This window comes from Cygnus atratus, chromosome 2 (genome assembly GCF_013377495.2).
Source record: "Cygnus atratus isolate AKBS03 ecotype Queensland, Australia chromosome 2, CAtr_DNAZoo_HiC_assembly, whole genome shotgun sequence".
Lineage (NCBI taxonomy): Eukaryota > Metazoa > Chordata > Aves > Anseriformes > Anatidae > Cygnus > Cygnus atratus.
Window position 1 is genome coordinate 39,118,098 of NC_066363.1, and position 27,405 is coordinate 39,145,502.

Consider the following 27,405-nt stretch of genomic DNA (forward strand, 5'->3'; position numbering starts at 1 on the left):
TGTGTTACAGTCATAGGGTTATCCAGCAGGCACCTGCAGCCACATAAGTATTTGCTCTCTAAATTCTATTTAAGTTCATGTCATTCTAAAGATTTACTGTGTAATATTTTGTTTTCATCCAAAACTGTTTATGTGCATGCTGGGTCTGCCTAGGATGAAAAGAACTTTTTCTCCCGTGGTTGAACTAAAGTGTATTTTAAGAGGGCAATAGTATCAAATTTTGATTCAATATTCCAGTGATGGATTATCTAGACAACTTTCATTTAATGATACTTAATCATTGGTACAATTTTGATAAACTTATTAAATTTCTTATAAATTTTGCTTTGGGTTTCCTTCAAGATCTCACAGTTGGCTTTTATTAAATGTACTTGATTGAAGAATATTTATTGCTGCTGTTTTGCTTCTAACACAGAAATCCAATGCGTGGCACCACACCATGCATACCCTTCTCTCTGACAAGGTCAGCAGGTCTTTGCCTCTTCCACTGTGAGGCAAGTTTTCCAGACATTTTCGCCATCCCTACAGGCCTTCCCTGAATCACCTTCTAACCTTTCAACATTCCTCCTGAGCTAGACACCGAAAAGGCACGCAGGACTGCCGAGGCGCCACACAACGCCCCAGTAGCGCGGAACATGGATGATGCGTGCCCAACGCTCTGTTGAGCAGGGTGCGTCACCCAACATCACCCAACGTGTGCGTGTATTACTAGCAGGGGAGACTTGTCTGCATCGGCACCGTGCTCGCTTCAGCTTTAGCACTCGATATTGAGCCTATCTGTGAAGCTTTATTGGCGAGGGCTCAATTTAGAGGAGCTAAATTCCCCGTTGTGATTAGGCATGCCCTGGGTAGCCGCTGGAGAGGAGGCAGGGCCGATGCGTACCCGCCTCCTCAGCGGGCAGGGGGGAGAGAAAATGGAGGGGGGGGGGGGGGGGGAGAGACAGACAGGGAGGGCGGGGCCACGGGACGCGCCGCGAGCCGGAAGCGCACGCGGCGTGCGGGCCGTGACGTGAAGGCGGCGGCGGAAATACGTGTGAGTGTGCGTGCGTGCGGGTGTTTGGGTCGGGGCGCAGGAGGCGGTGGCAGTCGGCGGCGGGCTCTGGGTGAGGCCCGGCTGCGCCCCCGCCCCTCGCCCCCCACCGCGGGGCCGCCTCCCCGCCTCCCCCTGCCCTCGCACCCTCCTCCTCCTCCAGCCCAGTCGGCCGGACAGACAGAGGGACGGGCAGACAGACGCCGTGCGTGGCCGGGTGAGGTGGGGGGGGTGGCTGCGGCGGCGGCTGAGGAGGGGCCGGGCTGGGCTGGGCTCGGAGGGTGCTCCCCTGCCGGTGTGAGGAGCCGCGGGGCGGCTGGGCCGCTGAGGTGGGCCTGCGGGCAGCGGAGGCCGCTCTCGCTTCTCGCCGTCTCAAAATGGCGCCCCCGGTTCTCCCACTTCCCCTTATCCCTGTGCCTGGAAGGGAGCCGCGGGGGAGGGGAGGCGGCGGCAGGGCCCCGAGGAGTGGGGAGGGGGCTCCTCGGCTGCGGGTTGTCGCCGGCCGGGCTGCCTGCCAAGGCAGGGTCGTGTCCCGTGAGTCCCTTGTGCGGTGTGCAGGGGGAGGTGGGGTGATGGGGCCTTCGCTTTCCCTTTCGCTTGTGGCTGGAGAAGGGGGCGATGAGTAAGATGGGAAGGAAAAGATAGTACGTCGCCATCCAGGGGACACCGGCGGGCCTAGTGTACGGTGTGTGCTCTGCCTAAGGCTTAGCTGGAACTAGAGGTAAAGGTATCCTGTAGGAACACACCTCTGTCCTTATGCGTTTTCAAGGAGAGCTGAATTGTTTAAAGGCTATCAAAATGTTGTTTCAAACAATAGGCCCATAAAAGGCCACTATTTTCTCAACATCTTCCATGGGTTTTTTTTCCTACCTTTGTCTCTTTTATAGCCTGGGGATGGAAGACAGACTGACCTGCTAACTAAATTGAAATTACAGAGCTCTTTCCACATATTATTAAGACTGAATAAAAAGCATGACATCTTTTTTTTTTTTTTTTTCAATTTGGTGGTGATCTCTCAGTGTTGCAGGCAGGATAGATGGCCTGCCTAGGTGGTATTTTTATCTTGTAATAAGAAATGTCAGTAAAAAGTAGATATTAGCTGAAGCAAGGTGGCTAGAAACAATGATAGGACAGTCATCATTGCTTATGTTTCCTGTATAATAAACCAGTTTATCACAAAGCAATTAGTACTATACTTCATTCATATGAGCTGATGAGGTGGCTATTACATTTAATTGGAAAGCTATGAATTTCTTGTAGTGACTGTGTTGATTCAGTTCTGTAATTTACTATCTCATTACGTTTCAATATAAACTGTTTTAAATACAACAAATATTTAGATAGTGACATGTACAGCTATCTTGAATGTTGCAGTAAGATGCCACATTAATTTTGTCAACCCTGGAAGGGAATAACAGAAAACTTCATTAGTGCGAGTGTTTAATAAATAATTTTATTTAGATACCTTCTTTTTTAAAACAGTGAAGGTAGTTAGTATAAAGAAATTATTCAGTGGTTGACACCTCCCTGTTACATGATCTTTCTCTGTTCATGAATTAGAAATTACTACAATATTACTTATGCTCACGATAAGAAACATTGTTATTTGCTCTGAAATATGAAGTCTTTTCAAGTGGTTGAATGTTCCAGTTTTAAATCTATCATGATTTTTTTCTTGTGGTCTTTGTGTTTAATTATGCACTTAATCACATTCATTGTAGGAACAGTGTTAGCTGTCTTAATCCCTTTAGTAGGTTGGCTTTTGACACAAGTGTTGTTTTGATACTTCTCTATTAGCTTTCTTGTTGTTTAAAATAGGCACTGATCTGAATGCTTAAATGGCTGTGAATTATTCCATTAAGTTGTGAGTTTGTAGGTATTGGCTAGGACTGATGGAATTCTACTCACAGACTCAAATGTAAGAAATCTTATGGGATGTTCTATGAATATAATTATGATCCTTCTCTCTCTACAATAAATAAAAATCATTAACAAGGAAGGATTACCTAGCAGAATAGAAATTTCTCTTCTAAAGGGATGAGAGTACACAGCATCTGGTAAATTGCTTGGTAGGAGTACTCGGTAACAGAAGTATGTTCCTAATCGTATGCTGTAAATTTTGTTATTTTGGCATTTCATCACGGAGATGCTATCCCAGTGGGGGATATTCAGGAGAAGAGTGAAAGTTCCTACTCACCAGAAGGAGCTATATATTTGTAGTACCCATGACTGCAAAATGGTCCTTGCCTACTAGTATATGATGGAGTTCTCGCATTAAACTCCATACAAGTAAGACAATCTGTTCCATTTCTATTCATATGAGGACATACATTTAAAAACTTTCATAGTATTTTCCTCAGCAGATTCTTATGTAAAAGTAACTTCCTTACATCCAGATGTACCGGTTGAAGTCAAACTGTTGTATACTTTTTGTGTAGATGAATGAAAATGTCTTATGGTTTTCTTTCTTCAGATATTCCAAACACATCAGTAGATTACGAAATTTACTCAGTATACAAAACTGGCAGGGGCAGGGTTGGATGGGGGCAGTTTGGTGGATCTTTTCCTGGAGACTTTGACTGAAGCTAAGAGTAAGAAATAGGTACAGCTGCTGAGCTCTTGAAGGAAGTGTTCAGAGTTGCCTTGAAAGCAATTTGTCAAAAAAGAATTAAATTTGTAGTTTGTGTTTGTAGGGTACTGAAAGTAGTATTCCTGTCTTCTGCGTGGTGCTTTCTTATGCCTCCTAAAGCCAGTATTTTACAGATGACTTGAACTGGAAAATAAGTGTGGCCTGAGGCTTGGAGCATACGTGGGGTCTGTAGTATTGAAGTCTGCTTTTACATCCTATTTCCTAGTACATTCAGCACACCAGTCTAAAAAGAAAGGTCAATATCATTCTGTAATGGCTATGTCATACCTGTGCCACGTCTCTTCAGATTAAGAAAGTATTCCTCATTTTTCATGTTTGTATGATGATTTTGAATTTACTGAACAGTTTCAATATAATTTGAAACTTTAAAAGGTGATGACTTCATGCACTCCTATAGAAGATGATAGTGACTTTTATATACTGAAGTCAGTTGGGTATGCTCTGTCCGATTTTCAGTCTTTTTTTTTATCCTGAGCTGTTAAAAACTGTGTGGTACAACTGTGGTAGGTACGTTTTATTGTTAATTTACTAGACATATTGATGCACCTATTGAATGAAGAATGTTTGCAGTATGTTTTCAGGACTCAATGGCCTTGAAGTAGTGTGATGTCTGTCAGCTTGACAAGTGGATATTTTTGCACAATACCTGAGTGTCCAGAATGATTTCTGGTAAAGGGGGGAGGGGTGTGTGAACTTTGAAGATTTCTGGTTGAACATCCATAAAAATTCAGTATTTGTCTTGACAACTTGTTTCATCTCTAGGTCCTGAAAGAGTTTTGCAAGGGGTAGTAAAAACTGCTTTGTAAGTGTAAGATGCATAGTCAGAGTAACGAAGGGCTTTAAGTGACCAGTTGAAACAAATGTGAGTTAAATCAGTCTTGCCTGTTTTGTCATGTCTCCTTTTCTTCCTAATGTGCAAGGCAATGAGCAAAAAAGTCATCAGAGAGAGTAACCAGTGTGGTAGGTTGATTTCCTCACTGTATGTCATCTAGAAATCATTCGCTCCAAAGAGTAACTCAGTCGGTCACTGGATTTAGCCCTTATGTCTTAGTCAATGCTCCAGAGTCTAGAAAACATGAATTAAGATTAAAGGTTTAAAATTATTTGATGGTTACCTAAACATACTAGAATGCTACAGTGCAAACAGTTTCATCTTAAAACAGAAAAAAACTTAATTGTCTTCATTACTTTTCCAAAGGAAAGGATAAGCAAATCACTAACAGGATTCTGGGCTACCTATTTGTTGGCCATGCCTTGCTGCTTCCTGTTGTACCTAATTTGGGAGAGATTAACTCCTTGTTACTGGTCCACTTTTATCCAAGTTGCTCCACAACTTGGAAAAAAAATCTTGCCTGAGAACCAACACACCAGCTGTGCATGATTTTTTTAATGTTATAAGGATGAAAGGTCTGATATTGTTTTGAAAATAACTAGATCCATTCCTGTATTCTAAAATATTAAATCAATACTAATTTAATGACAAAATTTTAATGTGTAATTATAGGGGTTAATAGTAATGATGGTGGAATATGCAGGGGGTTTTTTGCTTACTATAAAATTTTTCAATGTGGCACACTTCTTCTGTGTGTTTGAGAAAATGTATATCTAAAAGTAGATAGTTAAGTTGTGCAACCAAAATAAAAACCTGTTGATTTAAGGATATCATAACTGTCAAACAGGTCACAAACTCAAGGCAGACAGGGATGAATACAAGATTGGAATATCCTACCTGGAAGAAGTTAAATTATTTCGAGGTATGGGAAAAGTATGGGAAAAGGAACAACATGACCAAACAGGAGCATCTTAAAGATGTTGAAAAATATTTTGTTTTAGGACCTATATTCAAGTTCTGTTTACAATGATAAATAAAATCAGTTTATTTTAAATGTTATGTTAGTGAAGAAATTATGCTTTGATTTCTTACATAATGCTTGTGAAACTTGGGTATAAGGGAATATTTAGTGGAGGATGGGGTTCTGCTAGAGCTGTGAAGAAGTCTATTCCTCAGAACTTGTCCTGAGTTTTCAGAAGGAGAGTTAGGAAGGAGAATGAAGGCTTATTGTCTGAGGTAGGTGTATAGCAAACCGGAATCCTCAGCTGCCTGATACAGAATTGTTTTAGCTGTCCTTGATGTTTTGAAATGGGAAGATAGCTAATGATTAAGGCTACTACTTGGTTCAAAATGTAGTAGCTTTACCATAACAAAGAAGGAGGAAGACTTTTTTGAAGGTAGTAAATTTGCTTCATTTTGCAATATTAAAACCATTCTCTGCACTGGGAGAATATGCTCCAAACTAACTTGCTTGTATCCTAGACGCTAGAAAAGCTGTATCTTCAACATGTGTATCCAGTTCAAATATGTAACCATCTACAGTAGGACAAAGTTGTAGGCCAAGGGGTTTTTAATAAATGAAGAAGCTTTTTTTTTTTCTCCTGAGAGTTGAGTAACCATCGCTTGAGTATTCTTCCTGCAGGCTTGCTTGGAATTTTGTTTTGGGAAGTGAGAAGAAAGGGAATATAGAAAATATTATTCCAGTCTTTCATACGTTAGTGTCTACATGTGAAAAGATTTAATCTCCACTATTAAGTGTGTAAAAGCATATGTCTTTGGCTTGGAAGCGAGAACAGCAGAGACTAAAGGCTTCTTTGTCCATATGAATAAATACTGTGATTTTTTTTGAAGAAATTTACAAGGAGAGCAGATACACTAAGGAATACACTGTTAACACATGTTCTTAACAAAGATCTCTTATACATATCAATTGGCTAGGATGTAGAAATTAGTTCTGGAAATTTCAGTTTATTACCACTTGATGCTTCTCTGGCTTGCACAAAGTAATCTGGATTTCTTAGTGGTCAAAAGACTAAATTTTTCTGCATGTGCAAAGCGTTGTGGTTTTACTTCTAAAAGTACATTTTTAACTAGGAAAGGTATTAAAAAGTACAGATCTTGATGTTCAAAGCATTATCTAAGGAAATTGCATTCGTTATAAATTATAAATATGAATTGATAAAGTGTACTTGCAGAGAACTTGGTGCAGTGATTGGGATTTCCATAGTCTCCTCACTTTTTTTTTGCATTCTTTACTGTTACTGACTTCTGAGTATTGCTTAGCATTAGTAAAATGTTATATGTAATCCTTGGTGCATTTGGTGAATTAGATTTTTCTTGCTTGTTAATACCACTCACTGTCTTTTCATAACCAGGCTGTTACCAGCAGAAGCACCACTGAGATCTGAATCCTGGACTTGCTTTCAAGAACTTGAAACAAAGGACTTCTTTCTAGTTTGGGCATGGCTAATCGAGGAGCAACAAGACCCAATGGGCCAAATGCTGGAAATAAAATTTGCCAATTCAAATTAGTACTTCTAGGAGAGTCTGCAGTTGGTAAATCAAGTTTGGTGCTTCGTTTTGTAAAAGGACAGTTTCATGAGTTTCAAGAAAGTACAATTGGAGGTGAGAATTTACCCTTTTTATTTTTTTCACATTGAATTTATATTCTTGGCATTGACAACCTTGAATGCAGTGGCACTTCGAGAATGGGTCATTGACAGCAAGGATCAAATCTGAGCCCTACACCTCTTTATTGAGAACTGTAACTTACCAAGATAAAAACTGTAGTTGGCACAAGGCTGTAGGAAACATGCATGTCAAAGTGGAGAAAGTAAACGTGTGCTTGAACTGCATAGTTCTGAGAAGTGGACTTTTATGTTGAATTTTGTTTGTATGTGGCTCTTTTAATTGTTCTGTATGCATTTTTTCAAAAGATTCTGGTGGTATTTATGCAGCCTGGCTTTGCTTTTGAATTGGGAGAACTTGCTATCTGTCTACATACACATTTCTTTGTCATCAATCACAGGATTTAATGTGCTATTTTTACATTTTACGACATGAAAAAAACCTTGTGCTGACTGTAAGAAGTCAAAAAAAAAAGATTGTTTAACTGTGAGCCGTTTTCATTTTTTTCCCCGTTTTCTTCTGCTAACTTATGTATTGAAGTTGTTTGTGCTTACTGAGCTTCCTTTGATAAGTTTAAACATATTCTTAAAATGGCATAATGGCATACAGATTAAACAAAATATGGATTGGTCAGTATTGTCCTGTAGCTCCTGTTGCTGCTTGCATGAATCAGGTTGTTTCACTATAATATTAATGGCAAGCCCTTTCAGTCATCCATGTCTTTACATATGAACAGTTGTCAAAATGTTAAAATCTACAAAACTTAGAAAAATGAAGACAAGCTAAATTTCATTACATCACCTTTTTACCCTGTTTCTAGGTGTTAGATGTATTTATTTTGTATATCTGTCAGCATAAATGGAGAACCACTTTTTTCTCCTTTAGCAGCCTTACTAATGCTCAATTTTGTCTTTGTACTTTTTATGATGGTTTGGGGATGGGTGTTAGTGTGAAAGACTTATGTATTATTTTATATATTATGTGGTAGTATAGAGAGCATTCCCAATGATATATTGACAAGCTAATTCATTATATCAGTTTTTTTAAAATGGAAAAAAAAAACCCAACACTATATTCAGTGAAAAGTTCAGTAATGTTTAATTCATTTAACCTCCTTTTTTTGTTTTCTCTTGTTTTAGTGTCTTGGTAGAATTAGAGAGAACTCAAATTCTATTTCGCTGTTTAAAAGCTATACAAAGGTTAAACAAGACTGAACTCCAAGCTCAAATATGTGCACGTTAGTGTAATTTCTGTATTAACTTATTCCTCTTCTGCACGAAACAGAAGCAAGGAAATGCTGAAATACAGTTGAGAGATACAAAGTGCAGCCATGTTGGGATTTAGAAAGTTTTCTATAGAGAAAGCTGTGCAACTGTAGCCTGTATTTGCTTTAGGCATAGTTTTCTTTGTATACAGAAGGGCCTTTTAACAAAGGGAGGCTTAGGTGCATTGAGAGTCTGAATAAGAACTTCTGAAGGAGTGCAGTTCAAGGCAGACATGTTGGACGGTGGTCGTGTTTGATAACTGGACTTCTCCACTTCAGACTAGTGTAGCGGTGCCTGTTAGCTGCTTAAGACGAAAGTATTGATGTTAATTATCTTGAAAGCCTTATCATCCTTAACACAGTTGATTATCAATTAAGTATGGCCTTGCAATATAGAAGAAAGATACCTTGTTTGCTGAAATTAATTGACATTTTTGTGGTGGTTGAAAGCTTCCTTTCAACAAAAGCAAGAGGGTGGTCCAGAATAAAACCGGTGTTTTAATTCTCTTCCTGAATACATCCCTTCATTTGTGGAGTGTAAGTACATTCTTATGTTGAAGAGAATACCTTTAAGAACGTCAAATTTCACTCATTTAGCATTCCTGTCTCTGCCTTGGAGAAATATAACATTCAGCTGGTTGAGGAGAAAACCCTTAGTATGGTGCAGCGTGTTTTGGTTGTGGTTTTTTGGTCTGTCTTCTGGTTCTAGGCTGCTTGGGGAGCTACCAAGAGGAGCCTGTTTTACCAGTGCTTGGATATTTAGCCCTTAGAAACTTAGTGATTTAACATCGGAACATCAAAGCCTTTCCCTTCTCCAACCTGCTTGCTCATCTCCAATGGATGCTAATGCCCCTGAAGCAGGAGCATCTGACCACTGACTTGTCAGCTTCTCTATGGTAGTTAGTGTCCTTTGTGAAGCAAGACTGACTTGCTTTTGTTTTATTGTAACAAGTTGAGTCAAAAGTTGCAGCAGTTCCGGAGTGATTCATAGGCTACAATGGCTTGGAGTGCTTGGGACAGGCTAACATCTGTTGGTCCATGCCACTTCAGGCATTTGGTTTAAACTGGCTGCACTCTGTGAGTATGATTAGTGATGAGTCCCCCATTTCTGCCAAGTAGGGGGCTTCCCTTAGCGTTTCATTGAGGTACTAGCTTAATTTCGTTAATGCGGTTTCTGTAGCATGTGTGTATTCACCCTTGTATTTGTAATATGTAACTGTAATCTGAATGGAAAATACTGCTAGGAGTAACTGCTTGAAGACTTGGTATCCGTTACGCACTGTTTTCTGTAAATAGAAGACCGTTATTTAGGGGCAATGACAGATCCAGGTTTTAGGTATACAAATATATTCAGCTGTAGTGGCAATGGATATAAGCTTCCCTGAAAGTGAAGGCTGTGAAAATTGTGCTTTGAAAGTAGTTCTTGAGATGGCTTGGTGAAAAATACACCTGTATGGCTGCTTTACGAACAAGGACTTCTCAGAAGTGATTTTTTTCCACAATCATTAGCAAAGGTGGAGTTGTCAGAGCTGCAAATCAAGGTTTTAACATGCTATTCAAATAATGTAAATGGAGTGTAGAACTGTAAATATCTGAGCTGTTGGAATATATCATGAAGGAGTGCTGTCTGTTGTATCAAGATGAAATGTACCTAGAAGATATGAGTAACCATGACTTCTCTCATATTCACTATTAGAAAAAAAATCTTTCGAATTATTGCTTTCTTATGTCTTTAATGTGAAGAAAGGCTGGTTGTTTAAGGAACTGTTCTCTGTTGATCAGTTCCAATCTACCAGCTTCAGAGCTGTTATATTTTAATAATAGGCTTGAACTGTCAAGGAAATCATGCCTGATGCATCTCTGTGAGTAATATAATTTTATATGAATATGTAGATAGAAGCAAATTTATGGTTTCAGCACCTCTATCTTTTTTGTAGCTGCTTTTCTAACACAGACTGTGTGTCTTGATGATACAACGGTAAAATTTGAAATTTGGGATACAGCTGGGCAAGAGCGGTATCACAGTTTAGCACCCATGTACTACAGAGGAGCACAAGCAGCTATAGTTGTATACGACATTACAAATGAGGTAAGTACAATTTTATATTGTACAAGAGGGATTTGGAAGTTTAGTGCTCTTGAGTTTCTTTCCTTGTTTGTTTTTTTTTTAACTGACTTGTCTGTATCAATTGATCATGTAATGTTGGGCTATGTAATGTTAAATTGTCTGGAAATTTTTCTTGCCAAAAGACCATTTCTAGCATTTTTACATGAAAAAAACCTTGCAGAGGTTTCTCAAACCTACTTTTACATCATTTCATCTGACTCGAACTGTTACCCTCACCACACTGCTAGTGACAATTTATTTGTGAAAGAAGTTTTAATATATTATTCTGGCAAGTAATATGTAAGGGTTGGAAAGGCAGCACAAACCATTGAGACCATAACCTCACATTATTTGATTTCTTTTTATCTGAACTTAGATCAGATATGCTTCATTTGCTTTTGGTAAAATGAGACTTAAAAAACCGAAACCCTCAAAAACCTGGCATCCTGTTATTGTAGTAGCCAGTTCTTATTAGTTAGAAAATGTTTGAGACTCTTCAAATATATTCATAAACCTGAATCTTTCAGAGGAGAAATTAAAATTCCTATTTTCTCGCTTAACTAGTTCTTTCCTTACTTGGGCTACATAAATCTTCCTATCTTTACTTACTTTTTCAGCATTGTCCCATATAAGCATATTTGAGAACTAAGCTAGGAGTATATTTTTTAAAAAAATGTGACTGTTGGCAAATTGGAGTTTGCCTATTTGGACAAAGGTAGCAGCCTTGCATCAGTTGGCATTTTGCTGGAAGTAGAGATAACAGATTAGGATAATGGGTGAGTACAAAAGGATGATAATACTCAAGCTACATCATTTTGCAATCATTTACAGGAGTCCTTTGCCAGAGCGAAAAATTGGGTCAAGGAACTTCAGCGACAAGCAAGTCCTAACATTGTAATAGCTTTAGCAGGAAACAAAGCTGATCTAGCTAACAAAAGAGCTGTGGATTTTCAGGTATGTACGTAACTTCTGTTTATAGAAATAGCATTTTGTTGGAGTGGAAAGTAAATAAGCCTGCTGAGGAGCTTATTTGCATAGGCTAGCTAGTTGTTACAGAGGTCATGCTGTTAAATATAAGCGTCAGCTGAGACTAATTGAATTCTACATACTATTGAAAAGTCTATTTCTGTACGAGTGATATGTACCAATAGACTTATTCTTTTAAATAAGCAAAGTTTGATTTTGAGGAATAACTAATTTATCTGCGTATCTTTAAAGGCTAGTTGAATTTCTATTCTCCTGCCTTCTATCCAAAATTACCAGTAACTAGAGTGTCAATGGATGAGATAGTTTAGGAACAAACTCTATATGCAAACCAATTCTCTCTGTCTTGTCAGCAGGGGAATTTTGATTATTGTATGATACAAAGGTGATTGACACACTTAACTTGTTTAGGGCATATTGTTGAAGCAGTGTTTCAACTTCTAATTGTGCTTTTTATGGTATTCTTTTTTGTTACAGCTGATATACCTGTGCACTCTCTTCCATATTTGTTTCCTAAAAAGTTTAACCAAGTCATCAGAAAATGGCTTGCAAAGCAAATAAAAACTCACTAGAGATGTTCTGGTTTATTCATGACTGATTGAATTTGAATCAATTTTTTTGAATCAATTTTCTTAAGATCATATTTATTAGTCATTAATTCTCTTACTGTTTTAATCCTTATTTGGTGTCATTGTGTGAGATACTGCTGTGTACAGTAATGAATCCTTTCATAACTTTAGAATTATTATTAATGAAGATTAGCAGCAATTTTAGGTATTTTTTGGCCAGAGTTTAACATCTAGGGTTTTCTAATTTTATACTTCCATGTCAATTGTACCATAAAACTAAATCATGGAAAAATTTGGTGAAAAATTGTGGTATGTAACAAATCATGTACGTGTACAGTCCAAAAAAGTAATCAAATTTAGTTATCAACATAGAACTACCTTTACTGTTTTTTATTCTTAGTTGCATTCTTAATGTTTTTTGAATGTTAGGTTTTTTTGTTAACATGGATTCATAGTCTTCTCATGGGCTTGATAATGTTTTCTCACTGCACGACACAATGCAGATTTCTAGGTGTTGGTCAATGTGTTACTTCAGATACAGCTACATGGGTCTTAGCAGATGTTACTTAATTGGATATAGAAGCCTGCAGATGTTGTTCTCTTTTTTCATCGTAGGTATTCTAGTTTGGCTTTTTACAGATTTCCTGATGAATTCAAAGGCAATTACATAATCATAAGACACTAGGGATTCATAGTTGAACTGGCTAACAGGAAGTGGCAAAAATAGGGAACTGAAATACAGAGTGAGTAGATGAAAATCAGACTAGAGAAAGAGATAACGTGGCAAGACACTTGACATTCCTAACTTGTTTTATTATAGTGAATTTCTGTCAGGTTAAAGAAACTGTTCTGATCAGTCTGCCTCGGCTGAAAGATTCAAGGTGCTTCAGAAACTGCGTTCTTTCTAGGGGTGATAATAGACTTCTTGACATTTGATGGCCCTTCCTAGAGCGTATTCATTCTTGCTATCACAGCTAGTGTCTTGAATCGGGGCTGTCTTTTTAATAAATACTTCTATTATTATGTTTTGCGGTAGGTTTAGTCTGGGATGTTTTTAAGACAGGTAGGGTTTTTTAAGATTGCTTTTCTGAATGCTTAATTGTTTGATGGGGTCATAACTTCTTCGTAGCTAACGAATAAATTATCATGAGTGTTTCAACAAACCTTCTTTCAAAAATGGAATAGAAATTGTCCCTTATTAGAAGTAAAAGTACAGTGTGTAGTAACTGAGTTTCGTTTTTTAATTAACTAATGCATTCTTATGCATTCTTTCTACATCCACCGATAAGGAAGTTGTGGTGAGCTGGGGGTCAGCCTTTTCTCGAAAATAACTAGTGATAGGACAAGAGGGAATGTACTCAAGCTGCACTGGGGGGGGAGGGGTGTGCAGGCTGGAAATTGAGAAGAAATTTATCTTAGAGAGAGAGGTTAGGCATTGGAACAGGCTTCCCAGGGAGGTGGTGGTGTCACCGTCCCTTGGCGTGTTTAAAGAAAGGAACATGGTTTAGTGGGTAATATTGGTGGCAGGGGGACAGTTGGATCAGGATCTTGGAGGTCTTTTCCAAACTTAATTATTCTATGATTCTTATTTTATCTTTCAGGAAGCACAGGCTTATGCAGATGACAACAGTTTATTGTTCATGGAGACATCTGCCAAAACATCTATGAATGTAAATGAAATATTTATGGCAATTGGTGAGTTTATGAACACACTGAGAATTTAAGGGAATTGTTTTCTTGAGATTTGTATCATCACAAGCTCCTTCAGTCTTCCATGTAAATCATTTTTCTTTGTGTTACTGAAGTTTCCTTAGTCCCCTTCAGCTCCTTCATGATGCTGATAAGTCAGAAAAATTTACTTGAAGCGCGTTTGCAGAAGTCTTCTGTCAAGCACCTCAACATTTGGATTAACTTGCAATAGCTACGCAAGGTTACATTGATTTTAATTCTGTCAGCAAGTTTCGTATAACTGTCTTGACTCCACAATTGGTGGTACTGCTTCAAGTTTGAGCAAAATTAAGTTGTAGTTGCTATTACAGACAAAAAAGAAAGCCAAATATACCTTTCTCATGGTATACTTAACCACTGAAAGTTTCAAATACCTTGTCTTAATCATAAAATGTACCTAGGATTTGTTTATCAAATTAGTATAAGAATGTAAGAGCAAATATACAAACGTGCCTCTTAATGTTACATTTTTTGCAGCGGGTTGCATACTGCCTTGGGAAGGTGTGGAACTTAGAATAACATACCTCTTATGCGACAATGATAATTGAATCTGGAAGCTAGAATCTAATGCTGCAGTGTTGTGAAGGCATTTTTCTACTGATGCAATGTCTGCATACTGTTTCTGCAGCTTAATGTCACGTGAACTCTTGGGTTCTGTTAACTGAGTTTATCTCATTTGATGTGCTAATTTTCTTACTGCTGCCTGTTCTTATAGTTGTATTTCATTCCTTTTAGGAAAAAGTTCTTTAAAAAGCTGGCCGCAGCCAAATTGTAGAACAGGAATGGTGATTGGGTCCTGATAACACGGGCAAAACAGCCCCATTTAAGTCCTCTTAAGTAGAACTTACCTTTCTGTCAGAAAATTGCTAGAAAGACCTGCTGCTTATAAGGGTAGTGCTTGTCAGCAATATTTTTCATGACTGACTGGGAAGGTGCACTTGAGCTACAAGGACAGAAAAGAAGTTGGCACAGTCAACTGACTCCTAAGAACAGAAGATAGGGCACAGCTTGGGGGGGGGTCAGGGGAAGGGGGAACACAACTTGGTTTAGTGCTGAGGACTACTTATGTTGTAAGCAATACTTACTCTGTCTAGTTAGCTGAGCAGTAGCTTGACCAATTTCTGTCTGTTTTATCCCTTTTCAGTCTTTCTGTATCTTTCAGCCCTAACATCCTGATCTTAAAGCAAGAGCCATCGTTTACTGGCATAGCATACCTGGGCAAATATTTTTTACTGCTCAAGGTACTAAAGCATTTCACTTCTAAATATCAGATAAGGTAGTTAATCATTAAGAAGTTAAGTGTCTTAGCTTCTTTTATTACCAAAACGCTGAATCAAATCAGATTTTATAGTGATTATATTGATATGCTTATAGAGTAATAAAGTGCTGACTATTCGTGTACTCAAATGATTTAACATCAGAACAATCTCAGCTTTACCTATTATTTCTTGTTGATTTTATAGCAAAAAAATTGCCAAAGAATGAACCACAGAGTACAGGAGCCAACTCTGCCAGAGGAAGAGGAGTAGACCTTACTGAACCCACACAACAACCCAAGAGTCAATGTTGTAGTAACTAAAACATCAATTGCTTTAAACTGTTCTGAATATTCTTCTGCTTCCTAACTGTTAATAACCATGGAATTGGAGTGCTTAACCTGGCCCAATACAGCTTCCAAACAGTGAAGAGACTTACAATAATAGTCAAGTTTATGATACAGAATTTCCTTTTGACCTAAAATTTTAACATGCATGTATCCGCCACTGTCTGTAATGTTTCAGCAGTAGAGGAGTGATGGAAGCGGAATAAACTTGCTTCAGTTGAAAGGTTTTAAAAATCACTCACCATTAGGGATATAGAAGAACTACTTTCGATGGACCTAATTGGCCAGTTCCTGTAGCTTCAATACTGATTACTGTTAAAATGAATAGAATTTGAACTTTTCATAATTCTCAATTGTGCTTTAAAACAGTTCTAGAAACAGGATCTAAAAATTAAACTTATTCACAGTATTGATGCAACCAGTTGTTTTTGCAGGTATCTACTGTTTAGTTATACATTCCATAGTTTAATAATTTAATTACAAATACTTGCATTAACAATTTTAAGAACCCTATGCTTGCAGGAAAGTGGAGTTTTAGTTGGTACACTGTATGTAAATTATATCAACCCAGTTAGTTGTCTAAAGAGGATAGTGATAAATCAAGTTTAACTTCATTTCTAATCTGTTCAGAAGGTACAAACCAGTAAATTCAACTTCACAACATAGGATTTTTTTTCCTTTGCAAACTGTAAAGAGCTCTTCAAGTAAAACCACAACAAACTTGGTGTCTGTGACTTCTTTCTTGTTTTTGATCATTGCTGGCCATTACAGTTTGTTTTTCCCCTAAGGAAAAAAATAGTGCACTAACAATTATGGACGTCCAACTTGATTTTGAATTTGGATATTAATGTACTGTAAATAGGTACTCTGCATTGTAGTCTACATTTGTTTAATACTTTCTGTAATATTTAAGAGTTGCTTAAAGGTATACAGAATGTACAGTTACTTTAAAGCTAACTTTTTTCCTCTCTAATCAAAGGGGGTTCTAAGTTCTTCCTTTACGGCTAGAACAGTAATAAATGATGCTCCTGTATCTGTAACATAAGTACTGCTCTCTGTCAGTAATGAACTTTGCAACTTTGTTTTCCAAAGTACATTTTATTTTGATCTGTCCAGTATATTGCACTAATTCTTTTAGTTATTTTCATTATATGAAATCTACCAAGTGTGTCAGAAGAGATGAATTAGTCTATTTAAATGTTGAACTGATAGCAGAAACTTGTGCAGATTTTAAATTTGCAGTAATCTGGGTTTAGCAAGGAAAATGACAGTTCACCAGTGTTTAGTTTTATATTGAGGTGCTCAGGTTTGAATAAAGTGGTTAAAAAAAAAAATTTGATTACTCTTTTTTACTGTGAATTTCAGAAGCTTTTATTGTATTTGTACAGTTTGAGAGAAGATGTATGATTAATTCCCCTGGTCAGCAGTTAAGATGATTTTGTGTAACTTCATGGCTCAGCTAAATGTAAGCTTGTGCTGTATGTACTGTGAAACTCCACTTACCATATGATAAATCTTCAAATGTTGAGGTAGGTAGGTATCTTATCGCATCCATTTAGAAGTACAATCAGAATAGTAATATCTCTTGAACCTGCAGCTAATGCAGTCTTTACCAGTTGTTCACTGATGTAGCTTGCTGCTTTCTCATAGAGCCTCTCAGAGGTGACCCAGCCTCTTCCTGCAGCTTGTGATTCACAATCAGACATACATTTTTGTGTCTTGTTCAAAATTTGTTGGTGCTTTACAATCCACTGGCAATGTGGTCTTTAACAGTTGCTGGCTAGTATAACTTGCAGGTTTGTCACAGAGTATCTTGGAGTCCATTTTTTCTGTCAGGTGTGGGTCTGAGTCATAATTAGATAGGTATGCTTCTGTATCTTTCTGAGGCTGTTTCATGTTTGTAGATCCTATTGTTGGTGCATTCTTTTGCAGCTGTTTATGAATGTGACTTGGATTGGTTGCACAGTGTCAGTGTCTGTTTCTTCTTGAGCTGCAGTATGTGAATGTGGCTGAAAACTGTTACATAGACAAATTGTTCTGTTCTCTGACTGTGTCAGTTCTTCAGAGTCACCTTGTGTGCTAATATGACTGTTTTGTCCATCTGTTCTGTGGACCTATTTCATCATTACTGAAGAGAGACAGCTCTGGATCAGCTTGGTTTTTGTGGTCATCAGTTTCCTTAGGAACTTTGTCTTCACTTTGCAAATAGCTACTCCTAGAACATTTTGGCTTGCTTTGTGTGAAGTTGCCTTTTGACATGCTGAGAAAAATGTCTTGATTGGAGTACAGCGTCTCTGTTCCATCTTGCAGACCATCAGTGACCTCTGAACCATTTAAGTCCTCTTCAGAGAGGGTCATCAAATACTGACACTTATACAGAGAGGCCCTGTTTCGGTGAACATATTCATACATTCTCAAATAATGAGTGAATGTTGTTAGTGTTAATGCACATACTTAATTATAATCCAAAACCTCCCAAAGCCCATTAGAAGCTAAAACAAGAAATTGGCAAGAATTATCAATAGGGACAGAGATGCTATGAGGTACAGGTATAACAGATTTTTTTCAGTACTGGATCTCCATGATGTCCAAGACCCCTTGTAGTTCTGAGGTGACCCTCTACTAATCCATCTGGTTCATTAGTGCTGATGTTTTCCACCATTCTGAAGTATGCGTTTTCTCTCACATACATTAGATGTGCTGTGCTCTTCTGAGAGGCAGTAACTCTTGCCATTTTTACATAAAACTGCATGCACATTCCCTAAAAGTGAAATAAATACTTTGAGTTATAGCGCACTGGGTTTTTGGTGCTATTATATCAATGATTAGTATTTTGCTAAGGACTGGGGGGGGAGAGGAAAAATAGAAGCTGAGATTGTTCTATTTTTACTATCACAGGTAGCAATATGACTATCAATCCAGTTCCATTTTTACAGCAAGGTTTTCTATGGTGTCTTTCTCCCAGTGTCCAGAAGACTATACCAGATTCTTGTTCTTCTGACTACAGCTAAACTTCTGTGAGGAATCTGACATTTCATTCTGCCTGAAGTACAGTCTGATGGAAATGTTGTACCTTGGCTGGTGTTTAAGCAAGGGTGCATATGGATGATGTCTAGTGCTCTTTCTCAAATACTCTTCTAGGAGAGTGTGTGCTCTCTAAATATTACATCTGAACTAACCCATCAAAAAGCTTCAGGTTCAGACTACATTTAGCAATACATAGTTTCTAGTATTCTGAAAAATAATTTGGATGTTATTTAGGATTTACGGTTTACTAACATGCCTTAAATCTATTCCTTGCATAGGGAACCCAAGGGAGCAGGAGTTCTTGCAGTCTTTTTAGACTAACTTCTTTCCTTTAGTAGGAATAGGTACTTTACCTTTCCATCAACACTCCTGAAATCCAAAGGGTATGAGTGGAAAAAGTGTTGCAAATTACAACACTGTGGGTGACTAGCCTCATCAGTCTTGAATGCAGACCATAAAGGAAAGCGTCTCTGAAAGGCAGTATTTGAGATCCCCTGTGGCTTCACTGGGAGGAGACCATTTTTGTATTGGGGAATCTGTTGGTCTGTTCCCATGTGTTAGCAAAAGTGTTGTGTTAAAGAGAACTTGGGTGGGATGGCTGCATTGCAGATGCTAAGCTGGCTACAGTGTGTTCATTTGTATTGCATAATTAATATTTTCTGACTAGAGCAGGGCACAGATTTACTTTGAAAATTGTTTAAGTAGGCAGTGCTTACATAGTTGTATTCCTTGGAAAGTATTGGCATTATCTCGTGTAGGGGACAGCTCCAAGTATAGTCCATGTGAAGGCATATTTCTCTAGAAGGTTATTCAGACTATCAAACTGAAGAACGCATCTTTTTTTATTGATTATATAATGTAAATATCTTAAGTTATCTGTAGTGTGAATGTATTCTTGCTCCCTCCCCCTTACTCTGATTTCCATGGAGAGCGAGTTGATTGTCTAAAACTTCCTTTGATCCCTCAGTAAGACCCCCAACTGAAACCCTAACAAAGGGCATAATATAACCCGTGTGAAACATTTTGCAAGGAAGAGTAAAATCTAGTTTGCTTTTGGATGATGCAAGTTCATCTGCAAACCAGAGACAGGGCAGAAAAGTCAACAAGAACCAGCTGACCTATTTACATGGTATGAAATAAAGCAATGCTGCCATCTCCTGCTCTGCAAATCTGATCATTCTCTTAGTTCCTTATCTGTTTCTGAAGGAACATGTTTATGCTGCTGTAAGAACACATTCCTGGGGGAAAAAATGAAGTTTGTGCAAATCTTTTTTCTTCAATATAATGCATTGGGTTGAAAATGAATGTATTAGTTCAAATGAATGTTTATTTAGAAGTGGTTCAAAAATGTGGGCTTAATCATAAAAGGCTTGAAGCATCTCTGATCAGTTTCATGCATTACCTCATTTACAGGGCTTGAGCTTACAGTATCCTTAAATGAGGCCAGCATAAAATTTCATCTTGGAGGGCAGGATGCAGGCAGGTAATTACAGCTAGAAAACTTAAGTTGGGCAAATTCTCTAATAAATCTAATAAAAATTCTCTAATAATTTTTATGTTCATCCTATGTCTCAAGCTTATTGTAAAAAAAAAAAAAAAAAAGGGGGGGGGGAGGTGTCTTCCCTGATGTGAAAACATGCATTTGTTAAATCTGAAAACATTACAACTTTTATCTGAGTTGCTGCTATACTCAGTTAAAGGTAAGAGTGCATCTCCTGCAAGAATGTGATCTGGCACTAGATTACAGTTCTATTACAAGTAACAGCGAAGTGCAGGTGACAGCAAAAAATCTCTGTTGAAGGTAGAGAAAGTATGGATATAGCAACAAGTGTTGGGAGAACTGAGGAGAGGAAAGGGACTGCAGTTAAATATTTCAGTGTCAGTGCAGGTTCAAGTTGTTTTATAGCATTCCATAGATTTGTGGAGAATAGCATATATTTGCTATATTTTTAAAATATGGGTCAGTTTTATCCAAATGTGGATTTTTTTTTGCCTCATAAAGAAGCATCTCAAAGCATTGTCCCTTTCCTGTTGATCTTTGTGGCAAAATATAGTGGCACTTAAGTCTGACTGAAAAGAACAGAAAATATTTTAAGCATGTTCCAGTGACACAAGGAACTTATCAGATCTAGGATAAAGTTCGTGATTGCCTGTCCTAAAATGATGACATCTTAAGCCTCCTAATGACTTTAAATAAATAAAAATTTCTACTTTTACACAGATCACTTGCATAATATGCAGTGTTTCCTAATTGTCTTTCACATTAGTAAATTTACTACCTTAACTCAAATATCATATTGAGGATTCTCATCCAATAAGCGTCATACTTATTGCCTGATGCTGGTATCAATTACAAGGGAATTTGTGCCTCCTTCACACTGTCAATTTAAAGCAATTGCAGCTTTGTATTTCTAAATCTTTACTGCCAGTAAACCTCTGAATTAGCTTGTTTTTCTCTCTTTATTAGGTGGAGAAAAAAAAATCCAATGTGAGATGTACATACCTATGTTAGCAATGTGCAGTAACCCAGCAACATCCTCAGCTGTCCTGGTTAATGGACTATGTGTGCTGTTTTCAAAGTGTTTTCTTCTTCATTACTGTCTGTATTTTTGCTGGGGAGTCTTTCCATCAAACAGGTAACAGCTGAGCAGCTGCTCCATCGAACTTTGGAAACTTCATTCCTTCCCAGTCGTAAAAGTTTATCCATTCTCCAGAAGGATTTGGCATATGCTTTGTGAATCCATTCGTAATTATTGGTCTTGTTGATCTCACCATTGTCCTGTTTATCAGAAAAAATCATCTCCTTTTTCCTGTAGTCTGCCTCGATTACCGTGGCAAAAGAATTTAGAATTTGCTCAGTCTTTTTGTAGGAGGAATCTGTTTGAGCAAGCTGATCAAGAAATGAAAGTGGAAGCTCTGCTGCAACCATTTCTGCAGCTGTCACACCGTGATAGCCATCAACTAGCCCCAGAAAACACGTATCTGACCTGTTTCTATAGTTGTCCACCACAAAAAATCTGTCTTCCATGTCTCCCTGCCATGTGGAATTTTTATCTTGGCAAACTGATAGTGCTTTTATTGACAAATTTTTTATTTTTTTAAGAATACTGGGACTGGTGTTGAGATCACAATATGATGTAGGACTGTGATTGTCCATAAGGAACTCAAATGAAAAATGAATAATCAATCTTTTGCTTATGTCTTTCAGAATATTTAGGAAGCTTGGTCAATTTTGAAATTAGCTTCTGCCTCTGAGCTAAAAGTGTTTCATTGTCCATCTCTGTTTGTGAGCTATTGTAGCCCAGCAAAGTTAGGGCTTTGTGGTTTTTATTATGGTAAAAAAGATGGTGTGGATATACTGCTTGTTGACATGCTGAGCAAAAAATTGAAGTGCACTCGGCATCTTCATTCTCAGGTGCAATTGTGACCCCAGCAGTGGTGATACCTGACAGCCACGTTGAAGTGTGGCAAGACCATCCTGCTTTGACCTTGTCCATCGAGTACTGTGTTCAGTTTTGGGCCCCTCGCTACAAGAAGGACATGGAGGTGCTCGAGAGAGTCCAGAGAAGGGCGACAAGGCTGGTGAGGGGTCTGGAGAACAAGTCTTATGAGGAGCGGCTGAGGGAGCTGGGGTTGTTTAGCCTGGAGAAGAGGAGGCTCAGGGGCGACCTTATCGCTCTCTATAGGTACCTTAAAGGAGGCTGTAGAGAGGTGGGGGTTGGTCTATTCTCCCATGTGCCTGGTGACAGGACGAGGGGGAATGGGCTAAAGTTGTGCCAGGGGAGGTTTAGGTTGGATATGAGGAAGAACTTCTTTACTGAAAGGGTTGTTAGGCATTGGAATGGACTGCCCAGGGAAGTGGTTGAGTCGCCATCCCTGGAGGTCTTTAAAAGACGTTTAGATGTAGTCCTTGGTGATATGGTTTAGTGGAGGTTTTGTTAGTGTTAGGACAGAGGTTGGACTAGATGATCTTGGAGGTCTCTTGCAACCTAGACGATTCTGTGATTTTCTGGGGCTCTGTCTTTAAACTTGATACAGACACACCTTAAAGCAGTTACTGTGCAACTGTTGCCTCTTTGAGGACTTCAGCTGGGAAGGACACTTCCTTCTTTCTTACTCGTGTCCATCACCTCTGGGCTTTAAGAATCTTAAAGAATCCAAGTACCTGTGAGCAGCTGTGGTAGAGCAATATAAAATTGTAAAGAGGAAAATCTCTTCTGTAGAGAGTGATACCTGCTGAAGTATTAGTAGAACTATTTAAAAACAACAACAAAAAACAAAACTTTTGATGCCATCGTATACGTTGTCCTTACCGAGGTTTGCTTGCAAGCAGCTACAGCTCTCATCTGCTGTAGGACCAGTTTAGAGGAAAGTCCTTCTCTCAACTAGAGGTGAGCATCAGAAATCCTCCAGATGTGCTGCACCATTCAGTGGGGCAAAATAAGTAGGTGCATGGTTGAACTATCAGCAGAAGACAAGCTTGCACGGATCTCTCTTCCTTTACTTTGCAGTCTGAATTTGAGCACAAGCCTTTTCACTGCTGTCTTCGTAATGACGCATTCATGTCTGAGAAGAGTTAGGGCTAATATATACAGAAAATCTGGCAAGCTGTTTTCAGTCAGCCTTTTAAATATGAACCCATTTTACATGTGGTGTATATAAAAGCCCTTAGAATTACAGCCAGGAAGTTGAAAGTTTTCAACAAAATGTTAATTTGGCCTCAGGAAACTTAATTCTTAACACTTGCACACTCTGTAGATGTATATATCTCTGTAAGTGGGTGTAAGTGTTAATAAATCACTGTTTTGGAGCACAAAAATGGTCCTAGTTTATTACAATTTGTAAATAACCAGGACGATGTATATAATAATTCATGTAGAATAACAAGATATACTACAACTCTTCAGTTGAAATCATTTTGCTCATAGTTGTTAAAAGGACAGCCTTGATGTTAGATCTGTTTATAGTATGCATGCATTATTTATGCATGCTTCATATATTTTACAAGCTAAAAACATGGTAAAAACAAATTTAAAAAAAAAAAAATCCCTTTAACTTTTCATGAATTGAAAGATTAGTTTGCATTTCCTTCTCTTCTTGCATCTCCCTCATCAGGAACAGATAAAGACTTGCAAGTGTTTTGCTGTAGGGTTAAAGGATAACAGTGAAATATTGCCATCACAATATATGAAGCCAAAGCTCTCAGAAAGGGAAAAAGAAAATGCAGCTTTCTAGCTCAGTGCAATTTTCCTGTGCCTATTTAGGGAGCCTAAACCTGGTACCATTTAATGTTCTGAGCTAAAAATAGAGGTGCAGGAAAAAAAAAAGTTGGAGAAGAATGGGGAAGGAACCACTGTTTGAGATTACATGTGTTTTCAAGGGCAAAAAAATCTTATTTACTGTTTATATCCCAGCAAAGAGCCATTTGATCAGCTCTCAATCTTGCACCTATGGAAGGGAGGCTGCTGTGCCATGCCCATCCGCTGCCCTACTTGTGAGAGCAGCAGAACAGAGGCAGACCACATAGCTGTGGGCCAGGGGCTTGTGTGGCTGAGAATACCATTATCTCAGTAAATCGGGTATCTCTGGCACTTGGTACTGCTTGCTGTTCATATAGCAAGGAGGGGTTATTTTCTGTTTCTGCAGTTTGTCTCCACAGTATGTTTTTTTTTTAAGTAGTGAAGATGTCACTCATGGAGTTTTAACAATCCAGGATTTGATTTGTGGCCAAACAGAAGTCCCACATGCCCTCATCTCCCTCTGACACATGCCGTTCCTGTCTCCACCCAGAGCGTGCTTCTTCCTCTCTTACCTTTGGCAGTCAGCAATTAAATTGTACAATCTCCAGTCCAGAACACCTTCCTCCTTGAGTTTTGTATTATTATTATTTGCTACATGTTAGTGGTCTTAGAAAACTCACTATTTGAAATGCTGAGAGCAGCACCAGGAAGGTGCCTGCCTGCCTGCAGGTGACAGGAGGAGGTAGGGAAGGGATGAGCGATGTAAAATGGAGGTCACAGTCTTGCTGAGCTTACCGTCACAATATTACCAGCTAATATGTATAAACAGGCTGCACTACTGCAAATTCTTGCCGAACAAGCAAATGTGTCATACCTGTATACAGAAATGGTGACAGGGACTCAACATTGCTGGGACTGCCCTTCCCTGAGCATGATGTGCCTTGTGCTGCAGGTCCCTGCCAAGGAGGCAGGGGTGGCCAGTGCCTTCCACCAGTGTTAGGAGTGCTGGGCCTCCCAACCCACCTGCAGAGAGGATGGTGCAGAAGGAGCATGACATCTTCTCCCAGGTGAGTCAGCCTAAGTCAGCATAGCACCTGACTTACTGTATTCCCAGCAGCAACAACACAGCTGCAAGGAAGTCCTGTTGCGAAAGGTGTGGGAAGAGATACAGGTGAACCTGGTGAGTCATGAGCTGTGCCACGGGCAGCTCCTGCCTCCGGGACTTGGGAACACTCCCAGCACTGGCCTGATAATAGGCAAGGAAGGAGGAACTGATTAATAATTAAAATAATTGCGGAATAAATTAAGATAATTAGACTCCTCATTTATCTTCCTAAGCGTTGTCCAAAACTGGAATCATGAGATTCCTGGCCTATTGGTTTCATGTCATCTTGAAATTGTCTCTGTCATTAGGTCGTCTTAGTCAGAGCTGTAATTTGGGACGCTGTCCACCTGAAAAGAGGCACAGCTCCTCAACCAAGAAGAAGCACTTGAACTGGGAAATGGGAGAAAAAAAAAAAAGGGCAGAGTAGTTCTTCATACACCACAACTATTTTGCACCTGGTGCTAGCTGCTGGGTCTGTGTGGTGGGGCAGAAGCACTGGTTTGTAATCCACTAAGGACCTGCGCAGGGTGATCATCTTACAAAATAAAAGGGATTTTTTCTGTGTGGCTTTATTGTCTAAATCAATGTGGTATCAAGAGTGTAGGCTGGCGATGGCTTGAGCACAGCTAGGAGGTGTGAGGCTGCTTGGCACCCACCTGCTGCTACTGGGGCTGTGAAAAACCCTCCCCGTATGATTGAAATATGCCGAGTGGGGTACCAGGGAACTGTGGAGATCTCTGCCATGTATCCGGTAGCAGGAAGGAACAAAAAGGATGTTAGAGGATGGAGTACACAAACACTGGGGAGGCAGAAGGAGGAGGAGGTAAACGAAAAATAGGTGATATGTCCTATGTCTACATGAAGCAATGGAGAGCTCTCACCACTTCGAAACTACACAGTGTAAGGCTACACAGTGACTGCAGGTGAGTAAACAACATCAACAGCTTCCAAACTTGGTTTGTGTGTACTTCGTGTTGTATTGGTGAAGGCAGTGCAGCGCCCCTGCTGCCTGAGTCCAGCCACCAGCTTCTCGCTTGGTTTTGGTCCCTCAAAACTGTGACTGCAGTCGTAAGTAGCATGCTCGGGGTAAGAAGTGGAAAAAAATGGCAAATTGCTTTGGCACTTGCAAGAAGTTTGTGTTGCTACAACAGTCTTGAGTGTTGCAATGACATTTTCTCCATTTTTTTCTCTTTTTTTTTTCTTTAAAAATGGGGTGACTGGGGTGTGAGATTCTCTGTAACAAAGGCCTACTGGTAAGGTTTGCCATCTACATTATTAATATTGCATGTAAGCAGCATGGGAAGCTGACAAGGTGTTAGAGAGGGCATAAGGAACAAAACTTTTGTACTCTTAATACTTCCAGTGGTTCATAAAATATTGATAGCAGCCCTGAATGCCTGGTGGCCAAGAGGGAGGCCACTTAACCCACAAGGAATGTGCTAATGAAAGAACACAATGGGATTTTATACTTGGAGAAATTCCCCAGAGGGGGAAGAGCTCTGCTTTCTCCATTTGCATTGAATGGCATGAATAAAAACAGGTGGGAGAGCAGGAAGAGTCCTATCTTGAACAAAAGGAGAGGGAGAGAGGTGTGGGGTCGGGCACAGAGCCCTGCCTGGGCTGGGAGATGGGGTCAGATGGGCTTGTGGAGCTGGGCAGCAGGCAGGGAGGCTGCTCTCGGAGAGGCAGCATAGTTCAGCGTCAGGCTGTTATTAGCTGAGTCACTCTTTGCGTGGCCAAGATAGGCCCCAAAAGCTCCTGATGACAACTGGGTAATAAGCAGACACCAGACACACCCTAAATTGCATTTTAATTTTCCTCTTTTGTTGCATCAAGTGCAACCGTCTCCTTTGCTGGAATACTGTGCAGGTTTTTGCATTTAAGCTTGCCTGGTGTTTGGGGTGAATTCAGGCAATGGCAGCAAACCTGGATGTGGTGGCTTCTGGGAGCACCAGCTGCGAGCAGCAGCCTCATCAGGGCCACCAGCAGCCTGAGAGAGACCTGAGAAGCACAGGAGCTGGCACGATGTCTCATTCAGCTCCTGGCTGGCTGTGGGGCAGATGAGCAGGTTTCCTGGGATCAGAGGCTGCTCACCTGAGCTCGGGAGCCAGGCATCAGGGGCAGGAGGCAGCTGGGTTCACCCTCAGTTCTTGCTAAGCACTGCTTTTGGACTCAGTTCCTCTTGTGCAAACCCAGTGACGTGCCCCGAAGGACAGAAACTGAAAGATGTGGTGAGGGCTTTTCAGACAATGCTTTGAGTTTGATTCTAATTTAGTATCTTCATAATGCATACTTAATGATAGAAAATAAGCACTGGAGTGATTCTGTTGTGCTCAAACTGAGTTATGCATGCATTACAATTAGAAAATGAATATATGCTAGCTGGTAAATTCAGCCAACAGAAAAACTCAGCTTAACTATATGAAGCTGCGAATGACATCTACACAGTCATATTTTTCTGCTTTCCGAATGTAGTATAACCTGTAATGGCCAAATTAAATTCACTGAAGCTACCACAAGTCAACATAACCCAAGTTATAGTTGTAAGTTTCTGGCCAGCAAATGAACTATTCCTTGTTTACTCTTGCCAAAAGTGCAAATGTAGTATTTTAGCTGTCACTGGAGCAGTTTCAGACAA

The 27,405-nt window shown here is 39.3% G+C and overlaps 3 protein-coding genes across 8 annotated transcripts in view; 2 read left to right on the top strand and 1 right to left on the bottom strand.

Moving 5' to 3' along the window:
- The first annotated feature begins 958 nt into the window (after positions 1-958).
- Positions 959-16,126, top strand: RAB5A (RAB5A, member RAS oncogene family). Of its 6 annotated transcripts, none has more exons than XM_035556513.2 (7): positions 1,020-1,247; positions 5,360-5,434; positions 6,888-7,137; positions 10,342-10,493; positions 11,343-11,465; positions 13,666-13,759; positions 15,256-16,126. In XM_035556513.2, the coding sequence occupies exons 3-7, from the start codon at positions 6,975-6,977 to the stop codon at positions 15,369-15,371; spliced, it is 648 nt and encodes a 215-aa protein (XP_035412406.1). In that variant the 5' UTR covers positions 1,020-1,247; positions 5,360-5,434; positions 6,888-6,974; the 3' UTR covers positions 15,372-16,126. The 6 variants fall into 6 exon arrangements, with proteins under 6 accessions (XP_035412405.1, XP_035412403.1, XP_035412406.1 ...); XM_035556515.2 differs by having other exon boundaries at positions 1,021-1,235; XM_035556512.2 differs by lacking the exon at positions 5,360-5,434 and having other exon boundaries at positions 959-1,033.
- Positions 16,127-16,712: 586 nt separating this feature from the next.
- On the bottom strand, positions 16,713-23,437 carry PP2D1 (protein phosphatase 2C like domain containing 1). The gene is given in 9 exon segments (XM_035556517.2): positions 16,713-17,099; positions 17,101-17,282; positions 17,345-17,483; positions 17,485-17,960; positions 17,962-18,048; positions 18,050-18,156; positions 20,926-21,012; positions 21,015-21,603; positions 21,605-23,437. Coding segments are annotated over 9 exon segments (2,169 nt in total). The 5' UTR covers positions 21,920-23,437; the 3' UTR covers positions 16,713-16,912.
- Positions 23,438-25,458: 2,021 nt separating this feature from the next.
- KAT2B (lysine acetyltransferase 2B) overlaps positions 25,459-27,405 on the top strand; it is a 47,072-nt gene continuing 45,125 nt past the window's right edge. The window contains exon 1 of the mRNA XM_035556463.1: positions 25,459-25,590. Within this exon, the coding sequence (XP_035412356.1) occupies positions 25,459-25,590 (132 nt within the window). The remainder of the gene's footprint in view (positions 25,591-27,405) is intronic.